Below are 19,386 nucleotides of genomic sequence, written 5' to 3'. Positions count from 1 at the left end.
CTCATCTCCATACCCATCCATAACCTTAACATCCACTCTACCCGTCACCACCACCATCACCCACGTTATTCCATATTTTTTTCCCTTCTACAGTTCGAATCTGCGAAGGGCATAAATATGAAAGTTGTAGATTAGGAAGTTACAGATCCAACCCAATTAGCTTTGTAATTTTCTGACTACCGTAGAATATCTTTCTAATATTTTCCCACGATTATATGAACTGCTTCATGCAATAAATTCAGATCTTGAAGGAATCTTAGTGTAGCCTATCTTTGATTCTAGATCTTATCAATTTAGTATCAGAGCCTATCAATTAAGTATCAGAGTTTATCAAATTGGTATCAGAGTCTATCACCTTTATTTTTTTATTATACTCATTATATCATCTTTATCTTTATAGGAGTAGATCGTAACCCTAGATCTATCCTAGCCACCATGCTCCACCATGAATCACCCTATTATATGACCGTCCACCACTACCCTTGGTCATCCGCCACCCACCAACGACTATCAAAACATTGGATATTTATCGATCTATCCCGTTTTGACCTACTTCCACTGTTTTATTTTTAGCTTTTTATTCTAATCTCCAATTTATGTAAAACTAAAACCATTAGAACCCTAACTTCTTAGGCTACCACCCACAAAAATATCATAATTTTCTTACTCTTAGATCTGTCTAGATCTAGTTTGTAACATGTAAGTAAGAGAAGAGTTGCCTGCTGGGTATGGAGCTCTATAGCTATGCTAAAGTCCACCTTGAAGAGCGCGGTCAGGATAGTAATTGGCAATGGCTTGAAGACGACTATTAAGGATGACCCTTGGGTCCCAAACTTTGATCTCTCAAGCTACAATATCCCTCCACAAAATTAGTACAATAGCAGATCTAATCAACGTGCAAGATCCTTCTTGGAAAATGCAGCTCGTCAACTCCCTATTCCCAATAGAGGTCTCTACTAGAATCTCCAACATCTTTATCAGTGCAGCTTTGCTGGACAAACATGACAAGATTGTTTAGACTCCTACTTTGAGTGGCAAGTTCACCTCCAAATCTGCTCATGCAATATTGGCGGAAAGGGTCTAGTGTTCTTCTACCTCAAGCCCGAATGTAAAAGATTATGGAAAGTCATTTGGAATGGTAGTGAAGTTAATTAGAACCTTTATTTGGCAAGCTGTGGCAGGAGCCTTTCCAGTCTGTGTAGCTCTCAAACATAGGATACCCCAAATTGATATTGAATGCCCTATGTTGAAATAGTGGAACACCTAGTCTTCCACTGTAATTTCTCACGAGCCATCTAGTTTGTTGGAGGTTTGGGGCTGTATCATGATGAGTTCCAAGGAAGCTTAGCAAACTCGTTCTTGCACCATAGCACCAAACTATAAACAAAACAGCAGTTAGGGTATGCCTTAATTAATATGTAGGTTATTTGGAAAGCAAAGAACAACCATGTGTTCCACAAGACTAAAGTTAGTCCCAGCCAAGCTCTTAGGCAGATCACCAAGTTCACAGAACCCTTCGCCGGAGAAGACCATCCAAGCAAAGTGCCTACGCCCAATGACTATAACGAAAATCCTCTGAATCAAGATACCAAATTTTGCTAGGTCGATGCTGCTTGGCAAGGTGGAGTAGATGGGGGTATATGAATATTTATTTCTCAATGTTCAAAGCAACTTAATGTCTATAAGTATGAGTATATGATGCACTGTGAGGATGCTCTATGTGGGGAAGCCCTAGTTTTGCTATAAGTATCAAAGAACTACATAGACAAGGAGACAACGCCAAGGCCACTATTATTCAAGAGTGTAATAGATGGATTCAACTTTTTACCTCTTTGAAGGTACTTTACTCGAGCAGAAAAAGTAACCTTACTGCTCATTATCTAGGCATTCTTGCTATCCAAAAAATTATGTAAGAAATAGATTGATCCAACGTCGAATTAAGTGTATCGGAAGTTGAGAAGTGAAATGTGTGGACTTTCCCTTGAAAAAAATCATCTCTTATAACAAAAGCTCAAAACTTTGGAACAATAGTTTCCACCTAGGGGTGTCAAAATAAACGAGCGGCTCGAGTTCGGCTTGAGCTCAGGCTCGACTCGACTCAATTTGAGTTGAACCAAGCCTAAGACTAAAGTTAAGGCTCGATTTGAATTTCAAGCCAAGCCTAAGCCAAAGCCGGCTCACTCAGGCTCGATTGAATAAGCTTAGTATATATTTGGACAAACCCTAAATCTTAAAAGCCAAAGCCTAAGCCACTACTTCTCCTCCTCCTTCCCCACCGTCAACCCTCCTCCTCCTCCTTCTCCATCGTCGGCTCACCTCTTCTTCCTCGTCCTCCTCCTCCTTCTCCACCATCCGGCATCCCAATCTCTAGCGTCACAAGGTCGAGGAAGCTGAGGTTCTCAGCATGTTAATCTCTGGCGGAATTGCCCACGACGTGAAACCGGATCGGTGATGCACAATTCCCGATCTCTGGCGTGATCTCCCCTTTGAGGTCGCTGAGCAGCAACTTGATAAGCCTCGACAGCTAAAAGATCCCCCTCGAGATGGATCCCGTGAGGCCGTTCTACGAGAGGTTTGCCACCTCTAGATTAATGCAGTTGTCGATCTCCGGTAGAATGGTCCCTATCAGTCGGTTAGCCCATAAGTAGAGCATCTAGAGACTCTGGAGCCGACCGAGCTCTACTGGGATGGCGTCAGTGATCTAGTTGTTGCTAAGTTCGAGGTCGATCATGTTACCGCATCCGGTGAGCTCGAGAGGGATCATGCTAGAGAGTTGGAGTTCCTGGAGGGCGGTGAGATTATCAACGGACAACGACCTACAACTCAAGACACCCACCCAACTCCTGTAGTATGACGCCGACTAATTTGTTTTGTTAGAGCAGCAGATTCTTGGGCTCGGTCCAGTTAGATCCGGCTCGGCTTGAATTAGGCTCGATAATAGGCTTAATTTAGACTCAAACTTGGCTCAGGCTCAGTCTAATTTGGCTCGAGCTCGCCTTGAATTAAACTAAGCTTAGCCGAGCTAGTAGACTCAAAATTAATTTCCAGCTCGCTCGGGCTGAGGCTCGTTTTACACACCTATTTCCACCCATAATTGGTCCCACTTCGGAATAAACTAAGATATAAGGAAAAGAACGAGTAGTTTCTAACACGAAGACAAAAATCAAACTTCCTCTTGCCTTCCACCTCTTAGTCACTCTCAACTCTCTCCTCCCTCTCTCTCTCTCCGTCCCTTACCCCCACCCCCACCCTCTTTCTTCTGGTCTTAGTCAACTGCATCGGCGTCTCTTATGGTTTCCTTACCAACTCTCTCTCTCTCTCTCCCTCCCTCTCTCTCTCTTTCTCTGCTCTTGCTTTCCTCGTAGAGACAGAGATAGATTTGCTTCCCCCGCGTTCTCCATTGCAAAGCGTACAGATCTTCGAAGTCTTCTCACCAGTCGCCTAATGCACCCGATTTTCTCATCTGGAACTTCTAAATTTCTGGAGCACACTCCTTCCTTACTCTTAAAGTTTTAGATTTGTTTCCCCTTGGTATCAAATCGTTTGGATAAATAGAAATATTCTTCTTTCTCGCGGTCTTGGTCCATTATTTGACCATTTGGGCACTTGACCCATATCCCACGCTCTCTCTCTCTCTCTCTCTCTCTAAGAGCTTATAGATCTCCGAAATTTTTCTCATAATCTCTTAAAGCATCCAAATTTCCCATCTGGATTGTCTTAAAGTTTCGATTTTTGTCTTGCTATATAATAGCTTTGGTTTTGGATCCACAATTTACTTAATTGGATATTTGTCAATGGGTGCTTGGCTTGGCAAGAGCCCTACCACGCCGGCGGCCATCAACGGCTCCGGTGGATCCTCCAGTTCCGGTGGATCCTCCAGCTCCGGCGGCCAGTTCAACTCCTACGAGGCAGCGTGCCGCCTCGACCCAGAGCTCCAATCCTTCGACGCGACGCTGCAGCAGCGCACGAGCCACGCTATCTCCACCCTCCCCATTGCCGGCGACGTGGGACTCCGTTCCCTCTCCTTCGACTCTCTCCGGGAGGTTACAAGCTGCCTCCTTGATGTGAACGAAGAAGTCGTCAAGGTCATCTTGGATTGCAAGAAGGATATATGGAAGAACCCCCAGCTCTTCGACCTCGTCGAGGAGTACTTTGATTGCAGCTTGCAGACTCTCGACTTTTGCACTGCCCTCGAGAAGTGCCTCAAGAGGGCCCGCGACAGCCAATTGGTCATACAGTTAGCTCTACGGCAATTCGACGCAGAGACGGAGGAAATGCAGGTGGGTGAAAATGGCAAGAAGTATTCAAGGACAATGGATGAATTAAAGCGATTTAAGGCCATGGGCGATCCATTTACTGCTGAGTTCTTCCATGCACTGGAATCGGTTTATAAACGGCAGTTATCCATGTACGAGAAGGTGCAACAGAGCAAGAGAAAGCTCGACAAGAAGCTCAAATCAGTGAAGGCGTGGAGGAAGGTCTCGAACATAATCTTGGCAGCCACATTTGCTGCGGTGCTTATCTGCTCGGTAGTGGCTGCTGCTGTGGCCGCACCTCCTGTTGCTGCGGCTCTGGCCGCCGCGGCTGCGATTCCCATCGGATCCATGGGAAAGTGGATCAATTCTCTGTTAAAGGAACACCATGATGCATTGAAAGGACAGAAAGAGGTGTTCAGTTCAATGCAATCGGGTACCTACCTCGTGATCAATGATTTGAAGAACATTCAGGTTCTTGTAGATCAGTTGGAGGTTCAGATCACGTCTTTGTTGGATAATGCTGAATTCGCGCTAAGGGATGAGGAAGCGGTAAAGTTTGGAATCGAAGAGATTAGGAAGAAGTTGGAGGTGTTCATGAATAGTGTTGAGAGTTTAGGAGCGCAAGCAGATCGGTGTAGCAGGGATGTAAGGCGGGCGAGGACTGTTGTACTGCAGAGGATTATTAAGCACCCCGGCTGATCTAAGGAAACCATAGGTCTGTTCATCTTTACCTTAAGTTGATTTTATACCATTTCATAGAAGAGAAGCTTCTCTATGCATTATACCAAGTCGGATACTTCGAAATGCAGAGTGTTAATATAACATAGAAATTAAATTATGTAATATGACGCTCTATCTGTCAATCAAGAAAACATGCATCCCTTCACCGTCAACATTACCTCAACTCTTTGGCTAACATATAGTCATATATGTTAGGCTCAATATTAGATAAGGAGAGATAGCTGAGTTGAGTAAGGATTTGTGAACAGAGAACTTCAAGGGATTAGGAGGAGCAAACAATCAAGAGACATGCTTATCTCTTTTGGTTGCTGATACATCTTAGGCCAAGAAAGGTGCTCCGCAATGTCTGTGTAAAAATATGATATAATTCTTTTTGACCCCATTGATGCATATGCAAGAAGCCTCTAAATGATGTTTGACTTCTTTTCAATCATGCTGAAGTCTTCCTGAGAAAATAACTTGTTAATTCAGGATTACACAACATTCAGGTTTTATTGAAATCGAGGTTATTGCAAAATCTCATGTTTCCTTGTTTTAGATGTTGGCTTCCTATTTGAACTTTTAGGTCAGAGATCTTAACAATCTTCCTGACATCCGAAATTACTTACATGGTGGCAAATTCAATATCTTTGTTTAATTTTCTCAGAAAAGAGATCGTGTCTCATGTCCAATTAAAGTGAGCAGTCTATCTGGTTCCTCTTCCAGTTTCCTACATCATTGACCCTAATACAGGCACATCATCTAAGATTTCTCCATTTCATGTTTGACAAATATTAACAGTATGCAGATATGCAAATAATATACTATGGATATTCATCATTCTAAAGCTAGATCTATGTCTCAAAGATGCTGAGAAATTTCCTACATAATCATGAGTAATGAAGAAACTTTGGAGGCAAGCACCTGAGTTAACCCTTTTTTCTTAGTAATACTTCTCATTTAGCTTTTCTAGAACATCTTTTTGCAAAAGGTTCATGTTTCTTTTGTATTGTTTCATAAAATGAGATTATTTCCAGAATATAACCCCAAAATTTGGCTAGATTTTTTTTTTTTTTTGGGCAGAGTTGCTTCCAGTATATGTTAAATTGTATATTAAAAGAATGTTTTCCAATTAGAAGTTGAAAACTAAATAAATGAGGGGCTGAACTTGTTGAAGGTTTGAGTCAAAGGCCAAAAACATCTGCAGACTCTTGGATTTTGCCGTAGTGGGATTTATCAGCAAAAAGGCCAGGTTTTCTTACAGGATGTTGATTTCTACATGCAGTGAATAGCTCATATAAGTGATTTAATGAGATTACAAATTATATAACAAATGGACTTTTTTTTATTATAAGATGAAGATAAAAACTGTGAACTGAATTTATCAATTTTGTGCCAATAGTCGAAATAATCTGTAGATTCTTACTTGGATTTTACCATACATTCAGATTTTATTAGCTAAAAGGCCAAGATTCTCTTACAGGGTATTGATTCTGTGTTTTGTAACTAAGTGCACTAATAGCTCATACAAGTGAGATATATATATCATATGAGATGAATTGGAACAATTATATTGTAAAATTCAATGAGGAAAATCATGGAGATAAAAATCCTATAAATTTTCAATTTGAAAAAAATAATAAATCAGAAAGCATGACTACAATGTGAATTGTGATGATGAATAGAAGCACTGGTCTTATTGCAAAGTAGAAAAATGATAGGACTAGTTAGGTTTCTGAGAATAAGTTCCCCATATCTTGTAATTTGTTATTTTAGTGTGGCACAGTGAACAACAACAACCAAGATTTATTCTTCTTGTCATTCTTGTGTTTAGATGAGAAATCATCCAAATCTTGTGTATATTACAGCAATAACTTGAGTCATTAGAAATAGGAAAAAGAAAAAGAAAGAATTTAATTCTTCAAATAAACCTGATAACAATAGTGATATTGTCTGTAAGAGATTTATTATGTCATAGATTTATAGATTGTTCATCTATCACTTTACCGTGAAAGTTATCATTTATCTTTACAACTTTCTTTGTTCCAAACTGCCATTATTCCAAATTCTTTTCCTGTAGACATTAGCAATTCTACTAATAAGCTCTTTGAATTTGAGAAATGTGATTTGTTGAAGCTCTTCAGCAGTTCAATGAGTTGTGCCTGCCACCAATCTCTTGAGATTAAGTGGTGAAATTTGCAACTTAGAAAGATCATTCCAGTGTTCGCCTTCTATTTGCCACCAAGCTCTTCACATTGTTTCCTGTTTCTCTGGTGACTTGGATAGTCCAAATCGCATGTTTAGAATTCAACTGGTTTCCTTGTTCAACTGATGGTGCTTGGTAATAAATTAGAGAGTTCCAACGATCTCTCTGCAGACATGCTTGTGTCTGTCCATTTGTGTTGTGTTGCATTTTCTTTCTCTCTTTTTTTTACCTCTTGCGTTTAAAAATCAGGAAAAATTGGCTCAAGTGTTCAGAATGTTGTGAATATAAAAACTTGTTTCTCTTGCAATGTGTGTTGGTATCTCATAAGATGTCTTGCACTTTGAATTCTGATGCAGCCATGAAGAAAATTGAAAAATTAGAAGACTATAATAATAATCAATGGAGAAAATAAAGCATATAGAAGTCATCTCAAACAAAGATTTTTATGTGTAAAAATCCCAAAACCTGGTAAAAAATATGGGATGCAAATTTGGATAGAACTAATCATTAACTCAATTGCAAGAAAGATTTACAGACCATCCGCTAATACCACAACTTTATCCATAACAGTTTTGCTTGCTTAAACCTGCGATATACTATTTTTCATAAATAATTCACAACGAGATGGGTAAGATATATTATTAAGCAGGTATTGTCATGATGCTTGATGTGTGGATACTAACACTTAAGAATGTGAACAATAATGTCGTTAAATAGTAGGATATGAAGTGAAGCATAATTTTCCTTTTTTTTCTTGTCAACTAATTGCTATCAAAATCTAAGTTGCCTGGACATCATCCCCCCCTTATGTCTAACTCATATAAACCGCACAGGGACATATATAACTGAATGATAGAAGGATTTCAAGCCTCTCCAAACTGCAAAGCAACTTAAGAGATTTGAATTCATGATCTCTAGATAGTTCATCGACGAAATAACTTAAAAGTTCTTACATGAGCAAGCAACAAAAAAAAACCTCACTTCTACCGCTAAAGATTCATGGTTGTTCTATTTCATTGATGGCTATATTATCCTGGTTTAGCACAAAGGAGACAATGTTAATTTAGTGTGATGGAGAAAAGTGGATAGTCCTGGCTTACATTTGTTTCATGTGCAGGGACTAAGAGGCCCAGCCCCTGACTGGTGTACTGAGGTACACCTTTTCAGAGGCTATAGCCCAGAATGGAAGACCATGCTGCTTGTGAGAAGAAGAACAATGTGGAATGTGGGGTCTTAGAAGAAGGTTCATGGAGGCCCCAATCTTGCAAACTATCATTGCTGGCCTGCTTTTATATGGCTTCAAACCTCAGTCGCCTATCATATAACTTCTTTTCGAAAAGGGTAGAAACAAACAAAGAGTAGTGAATGAAAACTAGGGACTCCATTCATGGTTTTGCTTCTTTGAATGGTTTGGACAAAGATTAAGAGGGAGAGAGAGAGAGAGAGACAAAAAATGTTTGTCAACCTAGGGAGCTTTATGTCATCATAGTTGTTAAAAGTTTTGTTTAGCCAGTATGACTAACAATCTCATGCTAAAGAATATATGGGATTTGTTCTGATCACTGTCATCATATTTTCTGAGAAACCACTCACATCCTTTTCTATGATTTTGATCTTAGAATAACAATAAAGCTAATCCTTCCATATTTGTTGCTTTCTAGCAAACCACTTTGATTGATTCAATGATCAGCTCGCATGTGAATACTATACTTTATCTCAAATTTCTAACAGAAATTTTATCTTTAAAGTTCAGAGAATATGAAGCTATCAGAAAAGAGAGTAGGTGTGGTGTTTAATTTGCTTCAACTGTCCACAGAAACATGCAGGATGAAGTTGTGAAATGTTAAAATCTCATCAAGCTCCTTGCTGAAAGTCTTAAATGCCTCTCAGAGATATGATAATTTTTGTGATGGTGGAAACTTTGTAGCAATCAATCTAAATTTAGCATCAGTTTACTTTCCCAATTTTAAAGAATCAAGAATGGTGCACATCAGGGGGGGGCTCAGACTGACCCAAGAGTACATTATTTTGAAGAAAAAGAGAGATTAGATTAATTTACTATTGCGATTACAAAAACCTCCATTGATGTTGGAGGACAAAAACTGCAATAAAAGCACTGAGAAGACTCCTTTTCTAAGTGCACCCAAAACCTGAAACAACCCAAGAGTACTTTTTTACTGACCTGCAACTACCATTTTGCTAGTTCATATTCTTGGAACTGTTAATATATATTAGAGGTAAAAGAAATAATAGCAGAAGTCCTAAAGTTTGAGTTAAAATATGAGTTAATGTCTCCTAAACTCCCTATAATATTGTTTATTTTCATATAAATATTCTTATAATTTGTCTATGATATTTTAAGCCTTCCATTATGTTAAGAAAGAGAAAGATCATGACCCTACTAAAATCGATCGATCTTATTTTTTTATAGAAATAGAATTTGTTTACAACCATTAGCAACACTCTAATATCGTAATACTTAAGTAATTTTTTAAATATCGACCCTACGATTAACTATCCTTACAAAGAAGATCTAAGTTTATTTAGCGGACACCGTAGTGACAAATCAAACCTCAAAATCAATTGCGTTGATGGCAATGGATCTCCACAGGCAATTCAGCTCCTCCAAGAGTACTTTTTTAAAAAGAACAATAGAGATTAGATTAATAAACATCGCAATTACAAAATCATTAGTTAAAGTCGGATGACAAAACTACAGTAAAGACATTGAAAGGACTCATTTCTAAAAAAAAAAAACCCCAAGAGTACTTTTTCACTAACTTCCAACTGTCTTTTTGTTGGTTCATATGATTAACGAATTATTATATACCCTGACTAATTATTGGAATAATTTGAGAAGTGGTAAAAAGGAAAAATAAGTGACGCTGGGTTTGCTTTGAGTTTAGGAACCTCGTTGAACCGATTTGAACTTATTTAGAAACCCTTAAATTGGTTCAGTAATTAAATATTTTTTTATCTTTTTTATATCTAATCAAGTTTACTCTTTAAAAAATCAAGACTAAGAAATAAGACTAACTAATCGAGTTCAGGACTTAGTCTCAAACCAAGTTATAAGAAGGATTAGTGATACTTATACTCCCTAAATTATTATTGATTTTCATATAGATGTTCTTATTTATTATTTATAACACTCGAAGTCTTTAATTGTATAAAATCTTTTACTTTCTTGGCATACGCGAAAAATCGGATAAATCAGCCCTTAGATCGTCTAAAAATTGATCAAACGATATTTTAACAAAAAAAAAGTTAAATAATTGTAACACCCGCCACCAAATACACGTGCTCCTCACATGAGTAGAACCCATGTGATGTCCACGTGATATGTTGATCAATATTTTAACACAATAAATTAAAGAAACCCACATTTTTATAAATAATACAAACCACAAAAGCTAACACCAAAGGCCACAACAAGCCTCAAAATACTTATCCAAAAATATAAGCACAACATAGGAGCTAGAAGTCATTAAGCTTAAATTTATATGGAAAGAAATAATTAAAAAATAATGAAAAAGATCCTAATCAACTTCTCCACGAACTTTGGCTTCTTTACAAGCTGAAAAATATTTCCATTAAAAGTGATGAGCATAAAGTCTAGCAAATTTCTACTTATACAATCTAAAAATATGGTAAATAAGAATGCAACAATACGATAAATATGAATATGTTCCTCATGATTACAATCAAGACATTAGTATCACATACTCATCATGATCACATCTAATGCACATACATTAACAATTAATAATACGACATACATCAATTTGGACTATATTACGGACCAGATCTGGAGCGATCCATCCATTGGATGATTATAAAAATTTAGGTGGAGATAGTCTCGTGAGTTAATATTCTAATGGATCTCATTTTACCTAAATCAGAGGTTGGGATGAAAAGATAAAAATAAAATAGTGAAGATACGTCAGGGAGGGCAGAACGGTAATATCTAATAATGTGGCGGTCGTCGGAGGGTGGTGGATGGCCAAGGGTGGTGGTGGATGGCCAAGGGTGGTGGTGGACGGCTGTGTAGTAGGGTGGCTACTGGAGGTAGAAGGTGGCTAGGGTTTGAAAGTTTGAAGGGGATCTACGGTTATGATCTACTCCTATGAAGATAAAGATAATCCAACGTTTAATGTAAAAAGATAAGGATAAGGATAATAACCGGCTAAACTCATATTTCTCTCAATGATGATCATTATCAACTCATGTTCACCCCTATTTATAGGAGTAAAATCCCTAACAGATCGGATCTACATGCGGATTATCCGATTTATTTAAAATTCAAAATAGAAAGATAAAGCTAAGTAACTAATCTCTAGCGGATCGAATTCACAAGCGGATTATCCAATTTATTTGAAATTAAAAATAGAAAAATAAAGCCAAGTAACTAATTTGACTCGACTCGACTTGACTTGACATAACCTATGTGGTCGGATCATAACAGACTATCATGTCCTTAACCTCGAGCTCACAATGAGCTCCCCTTATAGGCCATGTCGATAATAAACAATAAGATATATACATCCTTTCAAACAATAAGATATATACATCCTTTCAAACAATAAGTCTTCAACTCACACCCGAAGGCCACATTAACACTCTAGCCCAATAATACAAATACCTCATTAGAGGGTAGACCCTAGCGGTAACTCGCCAACTCATCACTCGGCAAATAACATAACCGATTGTCTGTCACTGCAAACTAAAGATCTTAGTCATAAATTCATCACATATAAAGTCAGTGTCACACATTGATACTACCATCTAAGCCTCGGCTCCACACCATAACATCACCATGCAGAAACTCATGAAATGTCTCTCATAGACGTTTTCACCCTACGTCATTTTATCCTCTCTTTCTAACTTAAATACCCGAAAAGGTGTAACTCTTATTAATCGACAGTAAATCGCTCATCCGCCCGACGAAACAGCTACTTGATTATTTGTGATCAACAGACTAATATGTGGGCCCTAATATATATAAATATAATAATATCCCCCGCCCCCTAACCTTGGCTGAGGATATGTCGGGTACTATCAAGACACAAAAGTCGCTCCTTTTTATGGTTGTACACGTATGCAAGTGGTATAATATTCTACTGCATAAACAAGCATAATAGAACACACATCATTATCATATTTTACATGCTATCATAAATAATTATGCTCAAGAATATGCATAGAAATCATAATACGCGTAATCTTACCAAACAGCAAATAAAATTAACTTATACTACTTGTATTACTAATAGTAAATGAAAGTATACACACATGCATGATATGAATGCAGTGATATCATACGGTAAGACATTATATTCTTAACACCACTCCTAAATTATAGAAGTTTCACTTACCTAACATCATTTTCTAAACAACAAGATGCAACTACATCATAGGACCATCCTCGTATGGTACGGAGTCTATCTCAATAATGAAGACAATAAAAAATTATGAGCGTCACATTCCTATCACTGATTAATTAAATAATATTATCAGCGTCCAATACAGGCATATGTAAGTCCTAGAGCTGGTAAAGCTATAACATGGCTTGACGTGTTATAAAACATAATTGAAACATTTTACCTCAAATTATCGCTCAAATCATTATGATCATATTATAGTGTACCACAAGACAACATTTAATTAATTTGCTTCCTTAACTAAGGTAATTTGCTTAAACCATTTATGTACATTGATCTGTATTAATTCTCCGCTATGAGCAATTAATACAGATACACCCTGATTTAATAATTCATATAGCTAACAAAAGCTATCCTCTAGAATGATTAATTAATAGAGCTATAATTGATTTAATAATTCATATAGCTAACAAAGCTATCCTCTAGAATGATTAATTAAGACTAAAGTTTGACAATGTATTTGACAATGTATTTTCTAAGAAAAGATTGGGTTAAATTAATTTATTTGGGTCATTCCAAAGTTATAGGCTGGGCTGCAATTAAGCCAAAGACAACCATAAAAACTAACATTACTAGGTCCAAAGCCTAACGCTAAGCAAGCCACTCAGGCTAAGCCGCAGCCCAACCCACCAGCCCATGAGCTAGGCTACACTCAGCCCAAACCCCAAACCACACAGCCCAACCCACAACCCACATGGGCTAGACTGCAGCTCAACTCGTAAACAACATGGGCTGGACTGCAACCCAACTTAGCCAACAACTTGTGTTGGGCTCAACCCAACCTAAGCCCTACAAGAATTGGGTCGCAGCTAGGGGTGTAAATGAGCCAAGCCTGAGCGAGTCGGCTGCAGCTTAAGCTCGGCTCGAAATTACTTTTGAGCTTTATAATTCTGCTCAGGCTCAGCTCAGCTCAACTCGAGCCAACCAAGACCGAGCCCAAATCGAGCATGAGCTTGAAATGAGCCTATTATCAAGCCTCATTCAAGCTAAGCTAGATCGAGCCTAAGCTAATGAAGGAGGACAGGGTGGCGGCTTGGCGAAGAAGGAGGACCGCTCTGTCCCAACCTGGAGCCTGGCATACTCAGGATCCCTCCCGCATAGGTGGGTGAGTAGCGCGATGGCACTGCCTAGCGACTCAACGTAGAGGAAACATGGCAACGACGCTAGGTAATCAAAGAAAAAGACATCGAAGAAGGCAACACAGTCATTGACAATAAGCTCAATGTCAAGGATGTTGGTGTTAAGACCCTCGGAGAAACTATAGCCTCAGTGGTCAAGGGCGCCTACCACGAACCCCGCATTGGCAAAGTGGACCGTCATTAGCTAGACTGTCCAGCTTGACTCCCTCATGAAGCTGTGGATTATGTTGATGGTGCCAACGATCTCGGCTGGGTTAGGGGAATCCAATGCTGGGTGAAGATGCGGAGGCTGTCCAAGTTGACGAAGGAGGAGGAGTGGGAGATAGAGTAACGCGTATAAAACTCCAATGAGCTCAACCGCCCAAATGGGCCATGCTCGTCCACCTCTGCTTGGCGGGCCACGGTGGAGGAGGAATTTGGGAGTGATAGGTAGAAAGATTGGGATTTGGGAATTAGGGGTTTATTAGAGTTTGACTTATCCCTTTTATATCAAGCTTAATGAACCGAACCTGAGCGAGCCAGCTCCAGCTCAGGCTCGGCTCATAATTATTTTCAAGCCTTCTAGGCCGGCTTGGGCTTGGCTCTCAAACCTGAGCTGCCTGTTTATTTTGACAGCCCTAGTTGCAGCCCACCCCCAAGCAACCCAATGTTGGGCTCAGTCCAGCCAACCCCCATGCCCTCTCTCCTCAACTTAGCCTAGCCAAGGATGGAAGGGGCTGCCGACGAGAATCGCTGCCAATAGGAGGGCTAACACACCAGTCGACACCTTGCTGGCCAAGGAAGACAACCACGGTGCTGACTAGCCGACGAAAGAGTCAACAGTTACCCACAACCCACAAACCACCCGTTAGTGGGGTGAGAGAGCTGCCAACAGTCGCGGCCGTCGGTAGTCCTAATCAGCCCCACCATAACCTTTCCCTTAGCAAGCCAAAGCTAGCCGAGGGAAAGCCCACATGCTATTGGAGACCAATAGTGAAGATCATACTCACCAAGGCCAGCGGTCGGCTCTTGCCACGAGAGCACATATGCTAGGGTCCATAGCAACTCCTCACGAAAAGGAAGCAAACCTGCTAGTTGGGTAGTCAAGTTGACAACGAAGCTGGCCGAAAAAATGTTGAGAAGTCGGCGATAGGAGGCTACCGGGTGTAGCCTCCACCAAGAGCCTAGAGTACCCTAGAAGAGTATCCAGCAAGAGAAGATGAAGAGGGAAAGCTCAACAGACTGGTGTAGCGAGGCACAAGGCTGTTGACTGGCCAAACACCCAGCGAGACCGAGAGAAGGGAGATGTGAGAGGAAAAACACTAAATGCATGATTAAACTAAAATTAACTTCACAAGGTTAAAGGGGACTCACCAACGGTGCAGGCCACGAGATCAATGATCTCCAAGAGCACCTCGGCGCGACGAGAAGAAGAAAAGGAAAATGAGCTGTTGCGAATGAGGGGAAAAGAAGAAAAAGAAAAAAAGAAAGAGGAAAAGAGAGAAGAAATTAGGGAGGGAAGGAGAGAAAGGGCGCACATGCCCCGCACGTGCACACTAGATTTTTTCTTTTTCTAGAATGTTACAATAATAACTAACATAACATAAGAGGGAGAAGCTATGACACTTGGCTCAAGGATGGCACGTGCCACGTCGGCATAGAGCTGGCAATGTGCTGGAGGCACGTCGTAGAGAGGATATGAGATAAAGAGATGAGGGGGATAAAAGTAGGGATCATCAAATTTCGTTCTAATTCCATTCGAATAGATTTTAAGTTTTTGATTGACATTGTGTGTCATATTCGAAAAACACAGGAATTTTCGGTGGGCATTTGAATGACCAACATAGTCATTCAAACACCCAATGAGTTTTCAAAAGTTTGGGAGCCGCTTTCCTAAAGATACTTTATAATTGTAAGTCTTTGAGATTCAATAGGAATTTGGTTTGGTAAGTCATTTGAGATTAAGTAGACATTTGGTTTGGTGATTCTTTAGAGATTAAGTATGCATTTGGTCTCTGTGTTTTTGCGTTAGTTTTTCTCTAGTTTACTATTATCTTATGTTGATCGTTTGGTTTTACTTGGTTTAATCTATATACTATAGTATTTCAATCAACATCTCTAATGCTAATGTCCTACCACTACACTATTGCTCTCAATGGGCTATAAATTTTGCAATAAATTTGGCTCGAATGTACTCACGTGATCGGACAAGACTCAAAGATAAGCTTAATGCATAGTAACAATCTATAACAATAGTACTAAAGAATACAAGATTCGTTGTAATGAAGATAACATACAAACAGTTAATAGGATAGAATTGAATTGGTTAAAGAAGTTCTATTGGAAAAGTTCCATTGGAATCTAAAGCTTAGCCCAGGGGTAGAGAGCCCGTGTTCATAGGACTGTGTCATAGGGTAGGGCCAGCCAACTCGGTGTCCCCCACTCGTGCAACTGCACCCAATTTGCTTTGGCCCCCGCGACCAACTCGCGTGCATGTGATCAAAACCCGGCACGACTTTAGTTTTGGCACCTGGCAGGAGTTAGCCATGAGAGATTGTCTCCTTTGTTTTGTTTTATTTTGCCAAGTGAATTATATATATATATATATATATATATATATATATATATATATATAAAGAAGAATTGTCCAATCCACCGATCATCTACATTGCTCACCTCAAAAGAAACAAAAAAGAAAGAAGGAAAAAGATATATAAAAAGAAGAAGAAAGGGAGTTTCACATTCCATTTAGTTAATAAATGAATGTTCGAGAGCATCCTGATGACAGCTTTTTTTTTTTAATTATTTTTTTTTTTTTTAAAAAAAAAAGGCATCCGTACGAGTGCCATTCTTTTGCTCTTCTTCTTTTATTTCCTTCGAGTGGGGCCCATTCGACCATCAAAGGGCAAGCCGTTTTGGAATTGGAAGTCATGAGTGCAGGCTGCGAGGGAAAAAGAGAGGAGGAGGAGGAGGAGGGGGAGGAGGGGGAGGGGTTAAAAGCTAGGAATGGCAGCTTTGCCTTTCTTGATTGAAGGAATATTTAGGAAATTATTGAGGATCCAACAACAAAATCATTTGCATTGACTAATGTGACTCTACCTAATCATGCCCAATACTAGGATAATGGCACTGCCATATCCAACACCATATATATATATATATATTTGTATGTATTTTGGATATTTTAACAGGGTTAGATTTTTATGCACAGGCTTTTTACAATTTAATTATATTTTATTTTTAGACCAGTAATAATAAGTTTTATATAAATTATGTGCATTCCATCGTAGTTCCCACCTCTAACTATCTATTTTTTTCAATAAATTTTTCTTTAAACTTATTTTTGTGACACATAGACTTCTGAAGTATTTAAAATTTCTTATTCTTGTGAAAACACTAAAAAATACTCCATGAGAGCATAAGGGTATTTTATTAAACTAAAATTTTTTCTACTCAGAATCTCTCACTTGACATGTGAGTACAATCGAGCTCGCACACAAATCTCACATCCTCGAGCTTAATCTTAAAACTTTATAGTTATCCATCGATTGTACCACACTGTAAATTAATTATAAGAAATTGATTACCGATACATAATATTAGTATTATAATTCCTTGGAGATCAAACTAGCAGAAAACAAGAATATGTTTGCTCACCTATAAATAGATATCTCATCAATAATATCAAATCCTTGTGTACTTTAGACAATGACTTCCTCCAATACTTAATAAAATATTTTATACTTATGAGGATGACCATGTATCATTAAGAAGGATTAAACTCTTGTACATCCAAACCATTAAAGCCTAATCATCTAATTAATGCTAGATAACAGTATAGCAATAATTAATTTCTTTTGCTGTATGGAACCATACGACTCCAAAGAGGTCATATTGTCCCTACTTCCATTTCTTATTAATAAGATGGCCTTCCCCCCCTCTAAACTTGGAAATCATGGCATAAAGCATTTGAAGCTGATAAAAGGAATGGCTCCACTTTTGAGCCTCTCTTTATGAGACTCATCAACCCAACTTGTTGCAGTACAACTGTATTTATCTAAAATTCATTAAATTGGCACCCTAATGTATAATATTTTATGGTGATCAGCATATTAGTAACAAAACTTATCCTTCAAACTTTTTTGTTAATATATTGGGAATTGTCCATATCTCTTCAAACAAATTTGTATATAATATTATACCTATAATCCAAGCAAATGCTACAAAGGCATATAGTCTAATATAGATGACAAAATAATCTAAATGGGCCTATTTTTATTTAATAAATATATATTTGGAGAAAAGAAAGTTTATGATGATCTTTTAGTGATACTAAAAGAAAAGTTCATGGAGTAAGATGATTTTAATTTAAATTAGTAGCCGTTTCTGAGATTAGAAAAATAAAATCATAGATATCTTAGCCCGTCGTATTTTGATCGATATTATCAAATGAGATTTTATTTTTGACCTTCTTAGTTTTAATGTCAAGAATTACCAACTTTTAATATTTGACCATTTATTTTTATTTGAAAATTATTTTGAGATATTTTCAATCCTTTAAACTCTAGAGAAATTTTCCAATCCCTAGATAAATGTTTATAAAAGATTATCTATTTTTTTTTTCAACATATTACTCTAAATAAGAAAAATTAGAATTAGAATGAAATTTTGGTTAGAAAATAAAATATTATAAATATACTAAGTGATAAAAATAATTAAATTAATTTTATCATTCTTTTGAGAAAAAAAAACCAGAAATTTATTTAAAATTACTTTTACAATTCATGGCCAAAAAATTTTAATTTGTCATAATATAAATAACAAATACTTTTTATTAGAAATATGTCCCAAATTGTCAAATTGATCATTTGAGTTCTTTAAATAAGTGGCTGAGTTAATTTAAAAAAGAGAAAATTATGGCAAATAAAAATCTAGAATAAAGATGTCAGAAAAGTTGCCCCTCCCATGCAACTCCAAAAGCACAAGAAGTAGGTGAGGAAGAAGAGCAGTGGCAGGAACAATTCAAAATTTTTATTTATCTTTCTTTTCTAAGGTTCTTTTTGTTAATTTAACTCTCTCTATCTAACTCCCAACTCCCAACGATCACGACATGACGATATAATGTCGCATCACGGGATTCCTCCCATCCGACGGCTGGAATCCCTTCCCGCCTCGTCCGACGGCCCGTGATCTCCCGGACCCGAGATGGACGGCTCGGATTGTCCCTACCGCGGAGGGAATGCCGCGGTGGGAATTCGCACCCAGATATTTCCGAGACAAAGGCGGTGTCGGATAAGACCCTAGTTGGATTAACGGAGGACAAACGGACCGCGTCACAGCACGCGGGGCCTACTAACGGCGTTTAATTTGCATTCCGTCTTTGCCCTCTGGCTGCTTACGGGGTTCCGGGAATAAATGCCGAAAAATAACGGAAAAGAATTTTAATTTGTGAATTAACCCCTCTTTATGCAGAAGGATATTTATTTTTCTTATGTATCTCTTTTAATTAAAAAAATAAAAATAAAATTTTCCTTATCCTTTTTTGCCCATCATGACCTTTTAATAGATAAGGTTGAAAGAAAAATAAAATAAGATAACTTTTCTAGTATTAGCTTTTAAGAATAATACCCAATTTATGAAGTTTG

General features: G+C 38.2%; 1 protein-coding gene across 4 annotated transcripts; it reads left to right on the top strand.

The window, feature by feature from the left end:
- Positions 1–3,231: 3,231 nt before the first annotated feature.
- Positions 3,232–8,775, top strand: LOC140774149 (UPF0496 protein 1-like). Of its 4 annotated transcripts, none has more exons than XM_073117019.1 (2): positions 3,232–4,971; positions 8,300–8,775. In XM_073117019.1, exon 1 carries the CDS (start codon positions 3,795–3,797, stop codon positions 4,953–4,955), a length of 1,161 nt encoding a protein of 386 aa, XP_072973120.1. In that variant the 5' UTR covers positions 3,232–3,794; the 3' UTR covers positions 4,956–4,971; positions 8,300–8,775. The 4 variants fall into 4 exon arrangements, with proteins under 4 accessions (XP_072973120.1, XP_072973123.1, XP_072973122.1 ...); XM_073117022.1 differs by lacking the exon at positions 8,300–8,775 and adding an exon at positions 7,124–7,488; XM_073117021.1 differs by lacking the exon at positions 8,300–8,775 and adding an exon at positions 7,121–7,488.
- Positions 8,776–19,386: the final 10,611 nt, after the last annotated feature.

This window comes from Typha angustifolia, chromosome 13 (genome assembly GCF_048772165.1).
Source record: "Typha angustifolia cultivar Huaian chromosome 13, ASM4877216v1, whole genome shotgun sequence".
Lineage (NCBI taxonomy): Eukaryota > Viridiplantae > Streptophyta > Magnoliopsida > Poales > Typhaceae > Typha > Typha angustifolia.
Note: the sequence above shows the minus strand (reverse complement) of the source record. Positions and strands in the feature narration are given on the sequence as shown.